This window comes from Diospyros lotus, chromosome 1 (genome assembly GCF_014633365.1).
Source record: "Diospyros lotus cultivar Yz01 chromosome 1, ASM1463336v1, whole genome shotgun sequence".
NCBI lineage: Eukaryota > Viridiplantae > Streptophyta > Magnoliopsida > Ericales > Ebenaceae > Diospyros > Diospyros lotus.
Window position 1 is genome coordinate 27,284,149 of NC_068338.1, and position 16,996 is coordinate 27,301,144.

The window sequence follows — 16,996 nt, forward strand, 5'->3', positions numbered from 1 at the left end:
TTTTGCTTTTATTTTCTGTTAGCTATATATTCATCTTTTGAGTCTGTTGATTGTGATAAACAACTTTTTTGCATTTTCTTCCTTTTTGTGTGTGTTCTGATAAGCAAAAGATATGCATATAAAGAGGTGCCAAAAAGCTAACACATACAGCAGAATAGGTTCAAAACACATTAAAAATCACTAATAGCTCATCGTAGTCCAAGTCTTGGTTTAATGATGAGTGAACACAGCCTGGAAAACAACTATACCAAGAGAAAGAAATCTGCACTTTGGAGATTTGCACCAATTTTCTCCAGTTAGTTATACAAAGTGGTTGTGGAGATCTGCAGTTGAACAAAATAGCATTTGGAGGAGGGTTGCGGAAGACAAATTTGGTTGGCATTTGAAGATTGGTGTACCACCATGGTCCTTTTCTAGTTCAGGTATGGGGAGGGGAATTTGTTTTGTTTTGGAAATCTTTTTCCCAACCAGTTTTATTAGATTTTGGTTGTCTAGTTGGTGCATGTACAAACCTCTTTGCGAGTTGTAGAAGGTCTCTTTATGAGGTGTTTGGATGACCTTCTTTGAAATTGCTGCGGATACAGTCACATTTGTAACTCTCTCTCTCTCTCTCTCACACACACACACACACACACACACACACACACATTGTTTGGTCACTCCTTTTTAGGCATAATCACTAGGATTGTTCATTGGATTTTGATGTGGCTTTCTTTGCATTATTTGATGACTAGTCTGGCAGGGGGTGGAAAGTTGGATATGGTGGCTGATACTTGACCATCTGATCCTCTTATGAAGCACTTGTCATGTCCCTAGGAGGATTAGAAGGATAATATTGGATAGAGATATAATAAAAGGGGTAATATTATAATAGGCTCATATTAGTTTGTTAGGAGATATTTGGTTGTTTGTTAGGAGCACATGGGTGCTGTTAGAAATTAGTTAAGGGGCTACCTATGCCTATAAAAAGGCCATGGTAAGAGAAGATTGATATGCTGAAAAATTGATATTGAATCTCTATTTTCCTCTCTACATTTCTCTCCAATTCTCCCTCTCATTTCTCTCTATTACTCTCTCCCTTTCTACTGATTTCTTCCCCCATTTCTGCCCCATTTCCCCCTCCTACAACTTTGATTTCATTCCCCAATTCCTCTTTAACCTATCACGAACCCTAGGTTCGTGACAGCACTTAGAGTTGCAAGTGGAATAGCTTACCTTTGAAGGCTATTTGGAAAGTAAGAACTCGACCTAGTGTTGCCATCTTGTGTGGGCATCTTTACACAGTTCTATCCTCACTATTTACCACTTGAGAAAGAGAGGACTTGCCATGGTGGACTGGTGTATCCTGTGCACAAGGGGTGGAGAAACATTGGACCACCTTTTTCAACATTGTTTGGTGATTTGCCATATTTGTGGTCTAGTTTTCTCTTTCCTGGTGTTTGTTGGGTAATGCCCAAGAGAGTTTTAGACGTCTTCTATTCATGGCCAAGAAGCTTTCAAGGAGAGGCTTTAGTGTTTGATGGCATGAGAGTCCTTTACATTTTTTGAAGGAAACACTTCTTGCTTTCCTGTATTTTTCAATGGTTAAAGGAGGTCATGCCTTTTGTTTTTCCTCATTCACCACTTTGATGATGGGCTTGCCTTGAAGATAATCACTCTCACCAGGTTTTGGTTTTGTAGGGGGTTCTCCCCTCTAGGCACCCAGACCTGAACTGATATTGTTATTTCCTACTCATCAATAACAGCTTTCATTACAAGTCTCAACCCCACTAGTTGTGGTCCGCTACCTAAGTTCTAGACCTCTAACCATGTCTATCAATGGTCATATCTTTTGTGAGGCATTATATTTTTTGTTATGTTTAAGGGTTTTCTTTAAGTTTCTTTAGTCTTCCTTCTCCATCTTTTACCACAAACTTGCTTCATTTCATCCACTTGCCTCATAGGTACATCTATTGGCTTTCGGCTCACATGTTTGAACCATCTTAATTGCATCTCCCACATCCAATCTTCAATAGGCACCACTTCAACTTTATTACATGTATCTTATTTTTTAATTTTGTCTCTTCTTGTGTGTGGCTGCATATCTAATGTAACATACTTATCTCATTATGCTCATATTTTGTGTGTGTTGGGGCTTAGTTGTCTACTATTTGAGCCATACAAAAAAGGATGGTCTTATAGCCATTTGATGAAATTTCCCTTTCAGCTTTGAAGGGATTTTATGTCGCATAAAATGCTACACTTTTCCAGTTTGACATCATACCTTGATTCTATGAGTAACATCCTCCATTATCTACCATTCTTTTAGAACAATTGATCCTAAATATTTAAACTAATCTTTTCTTGGGATAATTTGATCTTGAAGTCTCACAGTGACATCATCCCCAGTTCTATTTTTATTGAACTGATTCCACATATTCAGTTTTTGACTCACTCAACTTAAAACTGTGGATTCTACAGTGTCTCTCCCTAATTCAAGTTTATTATTCATGCCTTCTTTTGTCTAGTCCACCAAGAAAATATCATCTGCAAATTATTTGTAAAAAAATATGCAATGTAATCTGTATAGGTGTTTCCCTTTCATTTGAAGGATCTTATACAATGCTTTCCTCATAAACTCCACATCCAAGCATGTGGCACTGATAAGCAGGCTTTTTTCTTCTCTTTGGAAACCTGCTTGGATAGGATGTTGGGTGCAGGTCTGTAGGCAAGCATCAGACTCATCTAATTTTGAAGTCTGATGAGGACATGTGTATCTGGCTAAATCTCAAATTTTCAAATTTTTTCATTATTTAGTATAAAATTATGTTTGTAAACTAGCATATGGCATTTAATGCACAGAGCAAGACTGTTATATATCACTCAGAGAAAATTAATGTGTTTTTTGAGCCATGTCCAACTAATCTTTTCACACTCATGTTCCATATCCTATATGACATGTCAAATCTTCAGCATGAGTACTTAACCCTAAACTAGTAGGGTCTGTGGAAGCATAAGTATTTCTGTTATGTTTGTTTTGTTTTATTAGCATTGTTTGCTAATTAGTTAGTCAGGTGCATAGCGCATAGGCGCTGTTTTATTTCTACGGTGTCTTGCTATTATATATATAGCTGCACCTCTTGCTGTTGTTTGTATTATCATTGTTGTAGTTCCTGATTTGTAAATCAACTGAGAGTCTCCGTCTTTCTTTTCGTAATTTCATTTTCTTGTGCCCTAGCACTTCATTACATGGTATTAGAGCCTATGGCCTGTAATTCGAATTCTACCTCTGCGTCTCCTCGTAACTCTTCCTCGTCACTAGCCTCGCAATCTGATTTTTCTGCGGTGGCTAAAGCATTTAGTTTCATTCCAATCAAGCTCGACTCGAGCAATTACATATTTTGGAAAGCATAGATTCTTGCGACTCTTCGTGCGTTTGATTTAGTGCCTTTTGTTAATAAGATTTCTCCACCACAAAAGTATCTGGTGAATCCAGATTCAGCATCGTTAGATGGAGCAGCTGCTGATGAAGTTAATCCAGAGTATCTGACCTGGATGAGATTAGATCAATTGCTGCTCAGATGGCTGTTCTCCACAATTGAAAAGGAAGTTCTCACACAGGTGATTCATTCTGAATCATCTGCTGAGGTATGGAGCTCCTTGGAGAATCTTTATTTTCGACAAACTATTGCTAAGTCCTTCCAGTTAAAGCAGCAGCTACGATCTCTTAAGAAAGGCGCAATGTCTGTGAATGATTATGTTCTCAAGATTAAAACTATAGGACATTCATTAGCTGCAATTGGAGAACCTTTAGATGATAAGGAATTGCTGCTTTCTATTCTAAATGGACTCGATCACGACTATGAAACTGTTGTCAGCTTAATAACCTATCAAATGGATGAGATCAATATAGAGAAAGTGCAGTATTTGTTATTAATGCATGAGCAAAGGCTGTCATCTAAGAATTCACCTTTGGTTGCTTCTAATTTTGATTCGGATCTAACCTCTACAAAAACGATTAATGTTGCACAAACAGCTAGAACTAGTGAATTTGTTTCTAATAGAGGAGGTTTCATGCCTAGAGGAGGAGGTTTTATTAATAGAGGAGGAAGAGGCCGGGGTAGATTTTCAAATAGAAGAATTTATTGTCAGCTTTGTGGAAAACCGGGACCTTTTGTTGACAAATGCTACCATAGATTTGACAGGAACTTTCAACGAATGTCTAATCAAGGCTTTTATCAGTTTAATAATGGTGTTCAGTATAATAATGGTGGTCAGCCAGATTCTAAGGCATTTATGGCTGCCTTTAGTGGTTCTAATGGAGCTTGCATGAATGATTTAGGATCAGTTTCAGGTGGTCCTTACTATAGTCATTTTTCTTCTCCGTAACCTGATAATCTGTCTCATTCTTCAACATCCATTACAGATCCTGCTTGGTTTGTTGATTCTGGTGCAACAAATCATATCACATCTAATCTAAACAATCTTTCTATCCATGCTCCTTATACTGGTGATGACAAAGTGGCTGTAGGTAATGGTAAGGCTTTACCTATCTCGAATATTGGTTGCAACAATTTATACACTCATCAACAACCTGTTTCTATCATTTCTTTACCCAATGTTTTGCATGTTCCTAGTATGCAAAAGAACTTGTTTAGTGTTTCACAACTCACTCGTGATCACAATGTTATTGCTGAATTTCATGCTACTTCTTATTTGATTAAGGACAAGGATTTCAGGAGAGTGCTACTTCAGGGAGGTCTTAAGGATAGATTATATGGGCTGTCACCAGCTCTTGCTCATGGTGATTCCAGCATTTCCGTTCATTCTCATTCTCCAAATGTATCTTTGGTGTCAAATGTTTCAGCTTTTTCAAGTTGTAATCAACCCCGCTCATTTGTTCATGAGCAGAAGTCTTCCAATACTCAATGTAATACTGATAGCTTACAATGGCATGCCAAATTAGGGCATCCATCATCAAATGTATTGAGAACAGTATTGAATAAAATTCATGTTCCATTTTCTAAGTCTGACTTATCTTTTTGTGACTCTTGTAAACTCGGTAAACTTTATTAGCTTCCTTTTGCTGATTGTGAAATTAAGGCCACAAAACCATTAGAATTGGTATATTCTGATTTGTGGGGACCCTCTCCAGCTTTATCTACTGAAGGCTTTCGATATTATATTGTCTTTATGGATGCCTACTCTAGGTATTCATGGATATATCCTCTAAAATTGAAATCTGATGCCTTGTCAGTATTTGTCATCTTTCACAAGTTTGCTGAACTGCAGTATAGTTCCAAACTTAGAGCTTTACAAACTAATAATGGGGGTGAGTTTAAGGCTTTCTTACCTTATCTTCAAAGTCAAGGTATTCAACCTAGATTTACTTGTCCATATACCCATCAACAGAATGGTGTGGTTGAGAGAAAACATAGACATATTGCTGAAATGGGACTCACTTTGTTAGCTCATGCTCATATGCCATTAAAGTTTTGGGTTGAAGCTTTTCAAACTGCAGTTTACATTATAAATCTTTTACCTGCTTCTCCTCTCAGGTTTAAAAATCCTTTTGAACTGCTGTATCACAAATCTCCCATCTATTTCTTGTTGCAACCTTTTGGTTGTGCTTGTTTTCCTTATCTTAGACCCTATAACAAGCACAAATTTGATTTTCATACATCCAAGTGTGTTTTCATTGGATATAGTCACACTCAAGCTGGTTACAAATGCTTGCATCCTTCGGGAAGGGTATATGTGTCCAGGCATGTTCAATTCAATCCCATTGAGTTTCCCTATCCTTCTTTGTTTCCTCCATCTTCTTCTGTTTCTAAGCCTATTTCAAGTGAGACTCAATTTGGAAGATCTACTGCTGTGTTTTCTTCGTTTCCTATTTCTTCTTCTGCAGTATCTGCTCCTTTATCTCCTTGTGTAGCACCATCTCCGGATCCTAATCCTCCTCTATCTTCCTCTTCTTCTGTTCCACACACCATATCAAGTTTCTCATCCTCTACTTCATTGCCAGCTCAAAATCCTTCTTTACCTAGGTTCACATTTGCTTCTGCACCCTCAATTCATCCTATGGTCACTAGATCTAAATCCAGAACTTTTTCTACTTTTCCTCATGCTCTAGTAAGTACTCTTGAACCTGATTCAGTTCATGAAGCTCTCTTAGACTCACGATTGGTTCAAGCTATGAAGGAGGAAATTTCTGCTTTGCATCGCAATTGTACATGGGTTCTTGTACCATTTTTGAAAGATATGAATTTAATTGGGTGCAAATGGGTGTTTAGGATCAAGTATAAGACTGATGGCTCTATTCTTAAATACAAGGCCAGATTAGTTGCAAAGGGTTTTCTTCAAAATCCTGGCCTGGATTATGGTGATACATTCAGTCCAGTTGTAAAAGCTCCTACTATTCGGGTATTATTTTCTTTAGCCGTAGCTTTTGGATGGGATGTGCAGCAAGTCGATGTAAACAATGCTTTCCTCAATGGAGACTTGCAAGAAGCTGTGTTTATGGCTCAACCAGAAGGTTTTGTTAGCTCTCAGTTTCCCTCACATGTTTGTCAGCTGAAAAAGTCTTTGTATGGTCTTAAAAAAGCACCTAGAGCTTGGTATAATAAGTTGAGGATGGCTTTACAGAGCTGGGGATTCACTAGGGCAACATCTGATGTGTCTTTATTCATTAAAAGGACCTCAGCTTATGTTTTGTTTATTCTGGTATATGTGGATGATATATTGCTTACTGGTTCAAACAGTCTAGCTCTTAAATCTTGTATTGCTGATTTAGATACACATTTTGCATTAAAGACTCTCGGTTCGGTCAATTATTTTCTCGAATTTGAGGCTTTTCGAGATGCAAGTGGATTGTACTTGACTCAATCTAAATATGGGTTAGATTTGCTGAAAAAGGCAAACATGCAAGACTGTAAACCCTGTGATACACCCATGGTTTCAGGTGTTCCGTTGACTGATGAGGGTGATGTATTTCCTAATCCTTCTTTGTATAGAACTCTCATTGGATCTCTTCAATATCTTACCTATACACGTCCCGATATTGCCTTTGTTGTTAATAAGCTTAGCCAATACTTATCTGTTCCTAAAGTTCAACACTGGACTGCATGTAAAAGGCTACTTAGATACATCAAAGGAACAATTGGATTGGGTTTGTGGTTTTCCTCCTCTATAGGTGATTTGTCTTTAAAGGTTTATACTAATGCAGACCATGCTGGCTGCAAAGAAACTCAGCAGTCAACTAGTGGTTTCAGTGTGTTTCTTGGCAACAATTTGATTGTATGGGGCTCTAAGAAGCAATCTGTGGTGGCTAGATCAGTAGGAGAGGTTGAGTATAGAGCTATAGCTCTAGGAGTTACTGAACTATTGTGGCTAAGATCTTTATTTACCGAATTGGGATATCTAGTGCATGCTACATCCGTGGTTTGGAGTGATAACTTAGCAGCAAAGAGTATGACTGAAAATCCTGTGTTCCATTCTAGAACCAAGCATATTGAGATTGATGTGCATTTTGTGCGTGAAAGAGTTGAGAGTGGTGAAGTGGAAGTTCGTTACATTCCTACAGAATATCAGATTGCTGATGTGTTCACTAAAAGTCTGGCCAAAGATCGGTTTTGATTTTTATGCTCTAAGCTTGGTTTGAAGGTGTCTCCTGTGCAGCAACATATTTCTCCTACATCCTCTTGTTTAAATCGGTTGAAGATTACAGACTGTTCTTCTCCGGAGCAGTCTGCTTTGAGGGGAAGTGTGGAAACATAAGTTGCAGGTTCCAGAATGTTGTTCTTCTCCAGAGAGGAGTCTGCTTTGAGGGGAAGTGTGGAAGCATAAGTATTTCTGTTATGTTTGTTTTGTTTTATTAGCATTGTTTGCTAATCAGTTAGTCAGGTGCATAGCGCATAGGCGCTGTTTTATTTCTGACGGTGTCTTGCTATTATATATATAGCTGCACCTCTTGCTGTTGTTTGTATTATCATTGTTGTAGTTCCTGATTTGTAAATCAATCGAGAGTCTCCGTCTTTCTTTTCGTAATTTCATTTTCTTGTGTCCTAGCACTTCATTACAGGGTCCATATGACATAGCTGGAAATAGATCTCCTCTAACCCAAATTAGAATAGGATAGAAGGCCACAATACGCTAGTCATGGGTCAATGAACAAGAACACGATTAACATATTCAACTCTTTATTTATGCTTGTAGCACTATGGCAACAAGAACAATCTCAAGCCTTATTCCAACTAGGTGGTTACACATATAGCTCTAATTAAATGATAATCTGAATTCTCCAATCAAATTGTTAATTGTGAGGATCTTACCTTGCAATGCTGTCCACATAGAGAAGGCAACCTTGGATGCAGTGTTACAAAGCCAAACTTCTTGCCAACAAAATGAGGTATTTCTGCTGGAAGCCAACAAATCATAAAACAGTGTGGCCTCCAGGCAACCAGATACGGAAATAGCCCAGTCTTTTGATTGTTGGCCCTTGGGTTGGTAATGAATAAAGGATATCCAAAATTTCAAATTGCTATTGCACAGTCACATAATCCTAGTGTAAAGTGTAAAAGCAACATCTAGAACATCTCTGTGCCTTCAAAACAAAGGTAATATCTTGCTGCTGCTCCCTAAAATCTTCACACCATGGATGGCTCCACAAACATCCAAAACTTGCACTCCCTCCATTGCCAACTGAACCTGAATGATACGTGAGAACCTCCCAGCCAGTGGTACCCCTCCACAATGTTGAACTGTAATGTAAAAAAATCGCAAGAGTTGACCAGTCTTTCTCATTCTGGATTTGATAACTTATTCTTACAATTATTTTCTCATACTAATTATGGATTTGATTTAATCATTGTAAAAGTATTTAATTGCCTGCTTTCTCCGGGAACATTTATTGCGCATGCAATGTGGTTGGTTTTGGTTTCTTCTAATGGTGTTGTTCCAATGATATGATTTAGCTGATGGTTATACATGGTACACATTTTTTTTTTTTTTGGGGGGGGGGGGGGGGGGGGTGGAGAAATTTGGTGTTGTTTGGATCACTTAAAATTTTAACTTGAAGGGCTCGATGTTTCTGTTTAGAAGAGTGGGAGAATCAATGGTCCATGGAATCCACGTGTTCTATTTTTGTGTTTAGAATACATTAATAAACATTGCATGCACACAACTGTTTACAGAGAAATTTAGTGTCCTATACTCACCTTTTGAGATAACATCAGCCCAAAGTTCAAATTGGGGCTATTCTAGAATGCACGAACACTTCTACATAGGTGGCTTATTCATGTTGAACATGTATCTGACAGCAACACTTGCCAGAAACTTGTCGCAATGTGTATGCCACATGACAAAATGTGTTCTGTGAGTTCATTAATTTTCAAGAATTAACACTCTTTGGGTAGGTAAGGGGAGGGATGTATATATTGTGAGGATTACGTGCTATTGCTTAGAGACATATCATACCTTGCTAATTTAAAGGAAATACCTAAAACATGAAGGAATTGTTAATCCTCGGGTCATTGAATCAGTTTTCTTAGACAAGAATTCAGCCACTCTTCATCAACACACACTCACGGATTTAATCTTAAGAACAGAATTGATAGAATCAACAGAAATAATAAACAGAACAAAAAACGGAATTAAAAGAGTAAGAATGCGCAAACCAAACATTCACAAGAACACCAAGATTATCCTGGTTCGGATTGCACCACTTGCAACCCTACATCCAGCGTCCAAACCCCCACAGAGCAGTCTTTCTTTATTGATTAAACCGATCAGTACAATGGCAGCCCTTCTCTTTCTATACCCAAGTACAATAATCTTCTTGGAGATTACTAAGAACTTTCTTGGACACATGTCTTTCCTCTCACACACTGCACTTGAAATTAGAGAATGAGAATGAATCGTGTCACACACACACCCCATGCCCTCTATTTATAGACTAGGCGGATATCCCGATGAAGAAATAAACATATTTACAATTTAACCCCCCCAACTATCACTAATTATAGATTGGGATATAAACTCCTATTTAATTCTTCATTGGCCCTCAAATGCACTGCTTTCTTCACCGATCTTCTTATCCTCTACTCGAGACAACACTTTAACAAGAATATTTCTTATTTTCATATGCATATCATAGTAGATAATTATTTTTTATGTTAAGTTACTCCTTTGTGACTTGAAGGTCATGGATTCAGGTTGCGGAAACAGCCTCTTTGCAAAGCAAGGGTAAGGCTGCATATCAAAGAAAATCCTCCCCCAAACCTTGCAGAATGGGGAGCCTCCTGCACTGGGAGAGTGCTTTTAGTTTTCTTTAATGTGAAAATGAAAAGTACCTTAAAGAGTTACAAGAAAAGGCAAGTATGGCTTGGGACCTACCTCAATGTTGGGAGAGCACTTTTAGTTTAAATTACAGATAATTTTATATTTATATTTCCATGGTTCAGGTTCAAGAATCTTTTTATTTTAATTTACCAGAACTGAACTTCGATTTTTGATGGGAATTTAGATTTGTAGTGCCTGTTTATCTCACTGGTATGGCTGATCTGGGCACATTAAATTATGACTTGTAGTCCAGAGATTGACATCTAAATAGTAGAAACTTGGTTGTTTCTTAACCAAAATTTTGTGTAATTTATCTTGTAACTTATTTACCAAAAAAAATTATCTTGCAACTTTTTTGGTAGGAAATAATGTTGTGCCTAAATTTTGAGTTATCATTTTGGTTAATTACATGAGAGGCCCTCTTAGATGTGATTCAATGTCAGTTTAGCACCCTTAAACTTAGAACGTCTTTTAATAGACGAGGGTCATGATGACTCCTAAACTAGAAACACCACAAGTTAACTCCCTGAACTATCACAAAAAAAAAAAAAAAAAAAAATCGAGTTTATCCTTTAACTAAAACTGTAAAATTACTTTCTTAGTATTAGCTAGAGAAATTTTCAGTACTTCTGATCAAAACCAAAATTAGTCAAACTATGATTATTAGAGTTGGGAAGAATAGTAGGTCTTTTAAATAGTTTTTCTAGAGGATTTAATTTTTTATGGAAAGGAATCTGTGTCCAAAGGCATCTCGTTTCTTTGATTGTGTGCAATTCACATGCTAACATTTTTAATGACAACCTAATGGAAGGGGATAAATGTTTTTTTTTTTTGGGGTGGGTGGGTGGGGGCACTTCTTGTGCAATTAATCCTACTTAATATTAACTGACTGGACTACTTTGGTTTTTTAGTGATACTGAAGTCATAAATGAGGGAAGCTTTGTGCAATTAACTCTTATTTTCTTTGTTATGAAAGGTTGGTTTCTATGCTTTTGGGTTCGGAACAACAATCATGAGCCGCCTTATTATCTTTTTCAATATTATGTTATACATCAATGAATGTTATTTTCTTCCAAGTTTTGTGTGACCTTTTAGCTTAATAATGTGTCACAATGTTCCACAGGTAGTTGATGCCTATGCACTAATTGGGGATGTTTCTGGTCTTGCTGAAAAGATACAAAGCTTCTTTATGCAGGAGGTTCTCTCAGAAACTCATTCAGTCTTAAAAAATATATTGCAGGAGGTATGGTGCCGCAGTCAATGTTCTTTTTGAGTTGAATCTGTTAGAGAGGAAGCTGCAAATAAATGATACAAAGAAACAAGATACTTCTGTATAATTTTATGATTTTGTATGGGTTTGGATTTGTTTGGCTTAGTTGTGTATGTATCAGTCTGTCACATTTCCTTTGGAACAAAAGAAAGGGAACTGTGTTCTGTCCAAGAGAAGTGTGTCCCTCTTAAAAGTTGTCTGACTTTTAACTAGAGCCTCCTTTCTATTATATGGATTTTGGATTTCTTTCAGTCTAGTTTAGTTCTATGTGTTTTTATTTTCTAAGACCAAAAGAAAGAGAAGTCTACCCAATGTAGTGTGCCTATTACTGAATCAGAAATAAAAAAACTGTTAGTGTGCCTGTAAGTCTCATCACTCCTCGTTGTTATGTCTCAAAATATTCAATGGTTTGCCCTTCAATTACCTAGTTGTGGTTTTTGTTAGTAATTCCTTGAAATAGGAGTTCCATAATGTTTAACAGTTTGATGCCATTTCATTACATGTAAAACTATAAGCTTGAGTAACCTAAAAGAGATATTTATGATATACCTGTTTGTTATGCTTTAATGATACCTTATGCACTTTTTGGACATTTGAGACATACCACTTTTCTTTTGATCTTGACACTAAACACGCTCACAACATTTTCTATGCGCTTCTTAGGTATTAGTATTTGTGCTGGATAGTAGGCTTTTTCACCTCCTTTTAGCTTCTTTATGTACCACTAACTCAAAATAATGGACATTTTGATATGCTTAAAAAAATTATATTTGCAGAAGTAAAGACATTCGAACATTCATTTTTTCATTGACACTCTTCTAAAACTTTCACTTGTCTGAAAACCTACAAGCCTAAAAAAAGTAACGTTTCAGGTTCCATAGTGTTTCCTCTCTGTATACAGTATGTGAACCGCACACTGGAGCCTAAAAAGATAAAGATCCCATTAGATGCAAACAAGATAAAGATCCCATTAGATGCTCTTTTTTGCCTGTTTGTTCTTGCTTGCTTTTCTTGACCTGCACCTAGCAGTATCTAGCATATTTTTTGTGTAATGTTTGGCCACATTTGTTTTTTACTTTATGAAATCACAACCTCACTAAAATACTGGTTACATTTTGCAGGATTTGGAAACTTCCAGTGTACAAAGTAGTAGGTAGTACTTTTATGTCTGCATAACTTGTTTGGTTTTTGCATGTATACAATGCTTGTTCTGATTTAATTCTTGAATTTCCAGTTCCAGACTTACCTACAGTGATCTATGCCATCAGATACCTGAATCCAAGTTTAGGCAATGCTTATTAGCAACACTGGCTGCCCTTTTTAAGCTGATGAGTTCATATTATGCAATCATGAGTTTTCAGCCGGAGGACAAGGTAAATTCCATGGGTGGCTTTGTGTAAATTACTCAATTTGGATTGGTATACATTTATTGTTAGCTACATATAAATTTCTCTTTGTAGGTCATCTGTATGTATTCAGTTTACTATTTGTGCAGCCTTGGCTGGTTCTAGTTGTATTAAACATTTTTTGGATATTGCTTTGTATCAATTAAAGGTGACGATAAAGCTGTATCCTTTTCAAAATCTGATTCATAATATCCTTACAACTTTTTCATGTTAAAATTTATATGAGCTTACTATTTTTTCTTTCAGGTTATTTGGTTTGAAATTAAAACCAAAGCACATTGTAAAAGGTTTTCTGGTGAATTGCTTAATGGACTAATTAAAGCCCTCTAAGGTTTTCATTGGTTTTGACTTGGGAATGAGGGCTCTCTATGAGTGTTACTCTTCCCATGAAGTGTAAGTCCTGCAAACTCCATTTGTGAGTTGGTACTTGTATGCCTGTTAGGATGATGGGGTCCATGAAGCAATATTCTGAAAGCTGGACTGGGATATTGAATCAGGAAGGAGAAAGGGCCAGGCATTTTGCAGTCGGATTGGGGTTGATTTATATTAGTTAAATAAATAAAAACAACTATGAATTAGATCTAAAAGATAAAAGAAATTCAAATATATCACATAATACTTTAATAGAATCAAAATTTCATCAACTAAAATTCTCCTACAATTAGAACAAGTCTACACAACAATGTTAATACAAACATAGGATGAAAATAAAATAAAATTCTAGATTAAAATTTCAAATTACAAGTCAACATTTACAGAAAACTGTTGATGCATCAATATGAAGTTTATGGATGAATTTTATCATCATTGTAATTTCTTTCATTGTGTTATCCTTCTCCTTCATTTCTAGTAGAACTTGAACCACTAAAAGGATGGATGATGTCCACAGAACCTTCGTCAAGCCTTTCTAAATCATCCAAATTATCGTTATTTTTCCATCTTATAAAAATGAAAGAGAAAAAACAATGTATAAGAATAGGGGATAATGGATTATATGAACAACATTTTATTCTTGTAAAGAAATGTGTAAAATGCATATACCTTGAGTAGAAGACTAGAAGTGAGGTCATTACCAACTGGAATGCATTCTATTCATAGCTTTCATTCTCACATTTTTGATAATCAAGCTCCACCGGTGGTTCTTCCTCAACCCAAAACTGTCTTATCAGCTCATTTCAAAAGTAATATGATAATATGATCTCTTTTTGTTTAACCTCCAAAGAGTAAAAAAATAACAATTAATGAAAAGAACATAAAATTAAAAGAAAATGAAATTATAGGATTATTGAAAGATTAGTTATTCATGTATCACTGATGTTTCTAGCAGTGGAAGTCTATATATCTAATATATTGTTACTAGCTGCTTTTGACATGATCATCGATCTGTTTACTGTTCTTTTTTTAGTGAGATTTTAAAGAACCTAGCTGCTTTAATCTCTCTTTCCCTCTCTCCCTGTGTGTGTGTGTGAGAGAGAGAGAGAGAGAGAGATGCAAAATTGCATTTGGCTTTGTGATCTTGAATTATTGCCTTGTCATCTTTAGTATGAGCACTTTCAATTTTTTGCAGCAAATTTTAGGGGTAAAGGTTCTTTTACAAACCTTTCTGATTCTTGGTGAGAGAATAGTGGGACTCTAGATGTGCTTCTGCTGTGTAAGCGTATAATAAGCTTTTTTATGAAGTTTTATGTCACTGTTACAGGCTTCAGCATGCCATACTTCAAATATAAAGGAGAAGCCAGGTGATGTTTCTGGGTTTCCTGGGGATATAAAGCAGGCTGACTCAGTAACAGGAAATCATAAATCAAGTATGGATGATGTCTCAATCTCCGATCCCATGGACAGAGTTCAAGCAACAGTGCCCGCCTCTTCAGATAATGCTACTGAAACTAATAGTTCCATTTCGGCAGAATCTTCTGATCTGGTTGATGAATCAAGGAATGGTGGGAGTGAAGCGTCAAGCAGTGGATCCCCATGGTTTCAGCTGAGGAAAGATGCTATGGTATTTGTTTCACAGACGCTGCAGCGTGGCCGCAAAAATCTTTGGCAACTCACAACAAGCCGTGTATCAGTGTTGCTTTCTTCTTCTGCTGTTTGTTCAACCAGCATTCATCAATTTTTGAAAAATTATGAAGAACTTAATGTCTTCATCTTGGCTGGGGAAGCTTTTTGTGGAGCCAAAGCAGTTGAGTTCAGGCAGAAAGTGAAGGCAGTCTGTGAAAACTATTATCTTGCTTTTCATCGGCAGAATATATATGTAAGTCCTTGTCCTGAAGTATATATACAAGTTTTTAGTTATCATTTCTTGAAATAAATTATATACTGTTAGGCACAGCTTGTTATTTTGGTTCTTTAAGGAATTTTATTTTTCAAAGAACAAATGACCCAAATGAGAGCGCCTGATCTCAGTTGCTGCATCTTGATCCTTCCTCATTGTGGGAGGAAGGGGATGACTTTCCACGGTCGTCAAGAGAAGAAGAGGGCTCCTCAGATGGCTTTTGCTGACTAATGCAGAGTTGTTTTTGGCTTTGTGAGAAAGTGTTAGAACTCTCTCATTCAGGCTGGATTTTGGGCATCAAAGGCTCTATGTAAAGAGAGTTTGGTAGAGTTGGCTTTAGAAGCTTATCTAACAGGGAATGGGGGTTTGTTGTAATGGTATTGGCTCTTTGTAGGATGTCGAGGTTAATTTACTCATCGGAGATGGGCAATATGGATTGGGAAGGTGCGTGACAGTTTTATTTATTATTTATTTTGGATTTTGTTAGCCTTAGATTGGACCAGAATTGCGTTGTAGAAGGGAAATTGTTGTTGGAGGTAGTGTCTAAACCTTCTTGGCCTGAGCATCGTTTAGAAGTTCTTCCTTCAAAAGAAGTTGATGGTTGTGACATAAGAGTAAGGATAGTGGATGTGAAAACATGTAATTTTGCTTCGATTGATTAAATTCATTAGTTGGAATTTTTGGGAGAAAATGGGTATTTGGGGATATTCAAGGGATATTTCAGATCATCTCTGCTGGGCCCTGATTGGACCCAGTGGACCTGTTGTGGGTTTATATGGGAAAAACTTAGAGGGAAATTCATGGCCTGAGATGGGCATGTGAATGATCAAGGGTATGAAGAAATGGGTGTGGAAAAAGGAGGCGAAAATACCCTAGAGGAGGTCTTCAGTCAACTGATCGAAACTTGTTCTGCTCACTGGACAAGTTCAATTGATTGGACTGGGGCTTTAGTTTACCGAAGCTAGATGGCCGAGACTTGTTCTATAAGCTAGACAAGTTTGGTTGACTGAACTAGGGTTTCAGTCGACCGAAGAGATGCTCGCTGGAACAATGGGTTTTGGCGACCAATTTGAATTACAACTGGGTTTTGGACCATGGACTTTTGGAATTAAAAGGATCTCATTGAGACGTTAATAAGCACCTAATGGGACACTTCTAAAGATTAGAATTGCCCAATTAAGAGGGCCCATGTACAGATTAATTGACGGGGATTACGTGACCAATTAAGGTGAGTTAGGACAAGAAGAATGGAATGACTGATTAATTGAGGTGGTTAGGCTAATGACAAGGAATTTTCCCCATTGGTATCTCTGAGAGTGTTGGATAGACGTGGGGAATAAAAGGATGGGGAAATGAGGGAATTACCATGCAAGAGGCCAACCAAGTTGGAGGGGGCCAGTGTCAAAACTGATGGCAAGTCTGGAAAAAGCAATTAGGGCTGATGTTTGCCCTAAAAACCAAGTCAAGAAAAGCCTGAACAGGGCTGGAAAGAAGAGGGAACAAACCAGAAAATTTGTTTGCAAATCTTGGTGGACCAAAATGCCTTTATGGAAGAGACTACTAGGGCATCAAGTAGGGGGAATTGGGTAATTGCAGGGGCAATATAGAAGGCCTCGAGAAGGGTGTCTTTGCTCATTTTCATGCATGCTATTGCAGAGAAAATTGAGGGAAAGAGAGGGAGAGTGAGAGAAGTCTTGGGAGCTTGGGGGTGACAAACTCTTACAAGGT

General features: G+C 37.2%; 1 protein-coding gene across 2 annotated transcripts in view; it reads left to right on the plus strand.

Moving 5' to 3' along the window:
• LOC127802681 (uncharacterized) overlaps nt 1–16,996 on the plus strand; it is a 69,081-nt gene that overhangs the window by 22,272 nt on the left and 29,813 nt on the right. For both annotated transcript variants that reach the window (XM_052338640.1, XM_052338647.1), the window contains 4 exons: nt 11,441–11,560; nt 12,709–12,740; nt 12,822–12,960; nt 14,693–15,247. In XM_052338640.1, the coding sequence (XP_052194600.1) occupies nt 11,441–11,560; nt 12,709–12,740; nt 12,822–12,960; nt 14,693–15,247 (846 nt within the window). The remainder of the gene's footprint in view (nt 1–11,440; nt 11,561–12,708; nt 12,741–12,821; nt 12,961–14,692; nt 15,248–16,996) is intronic.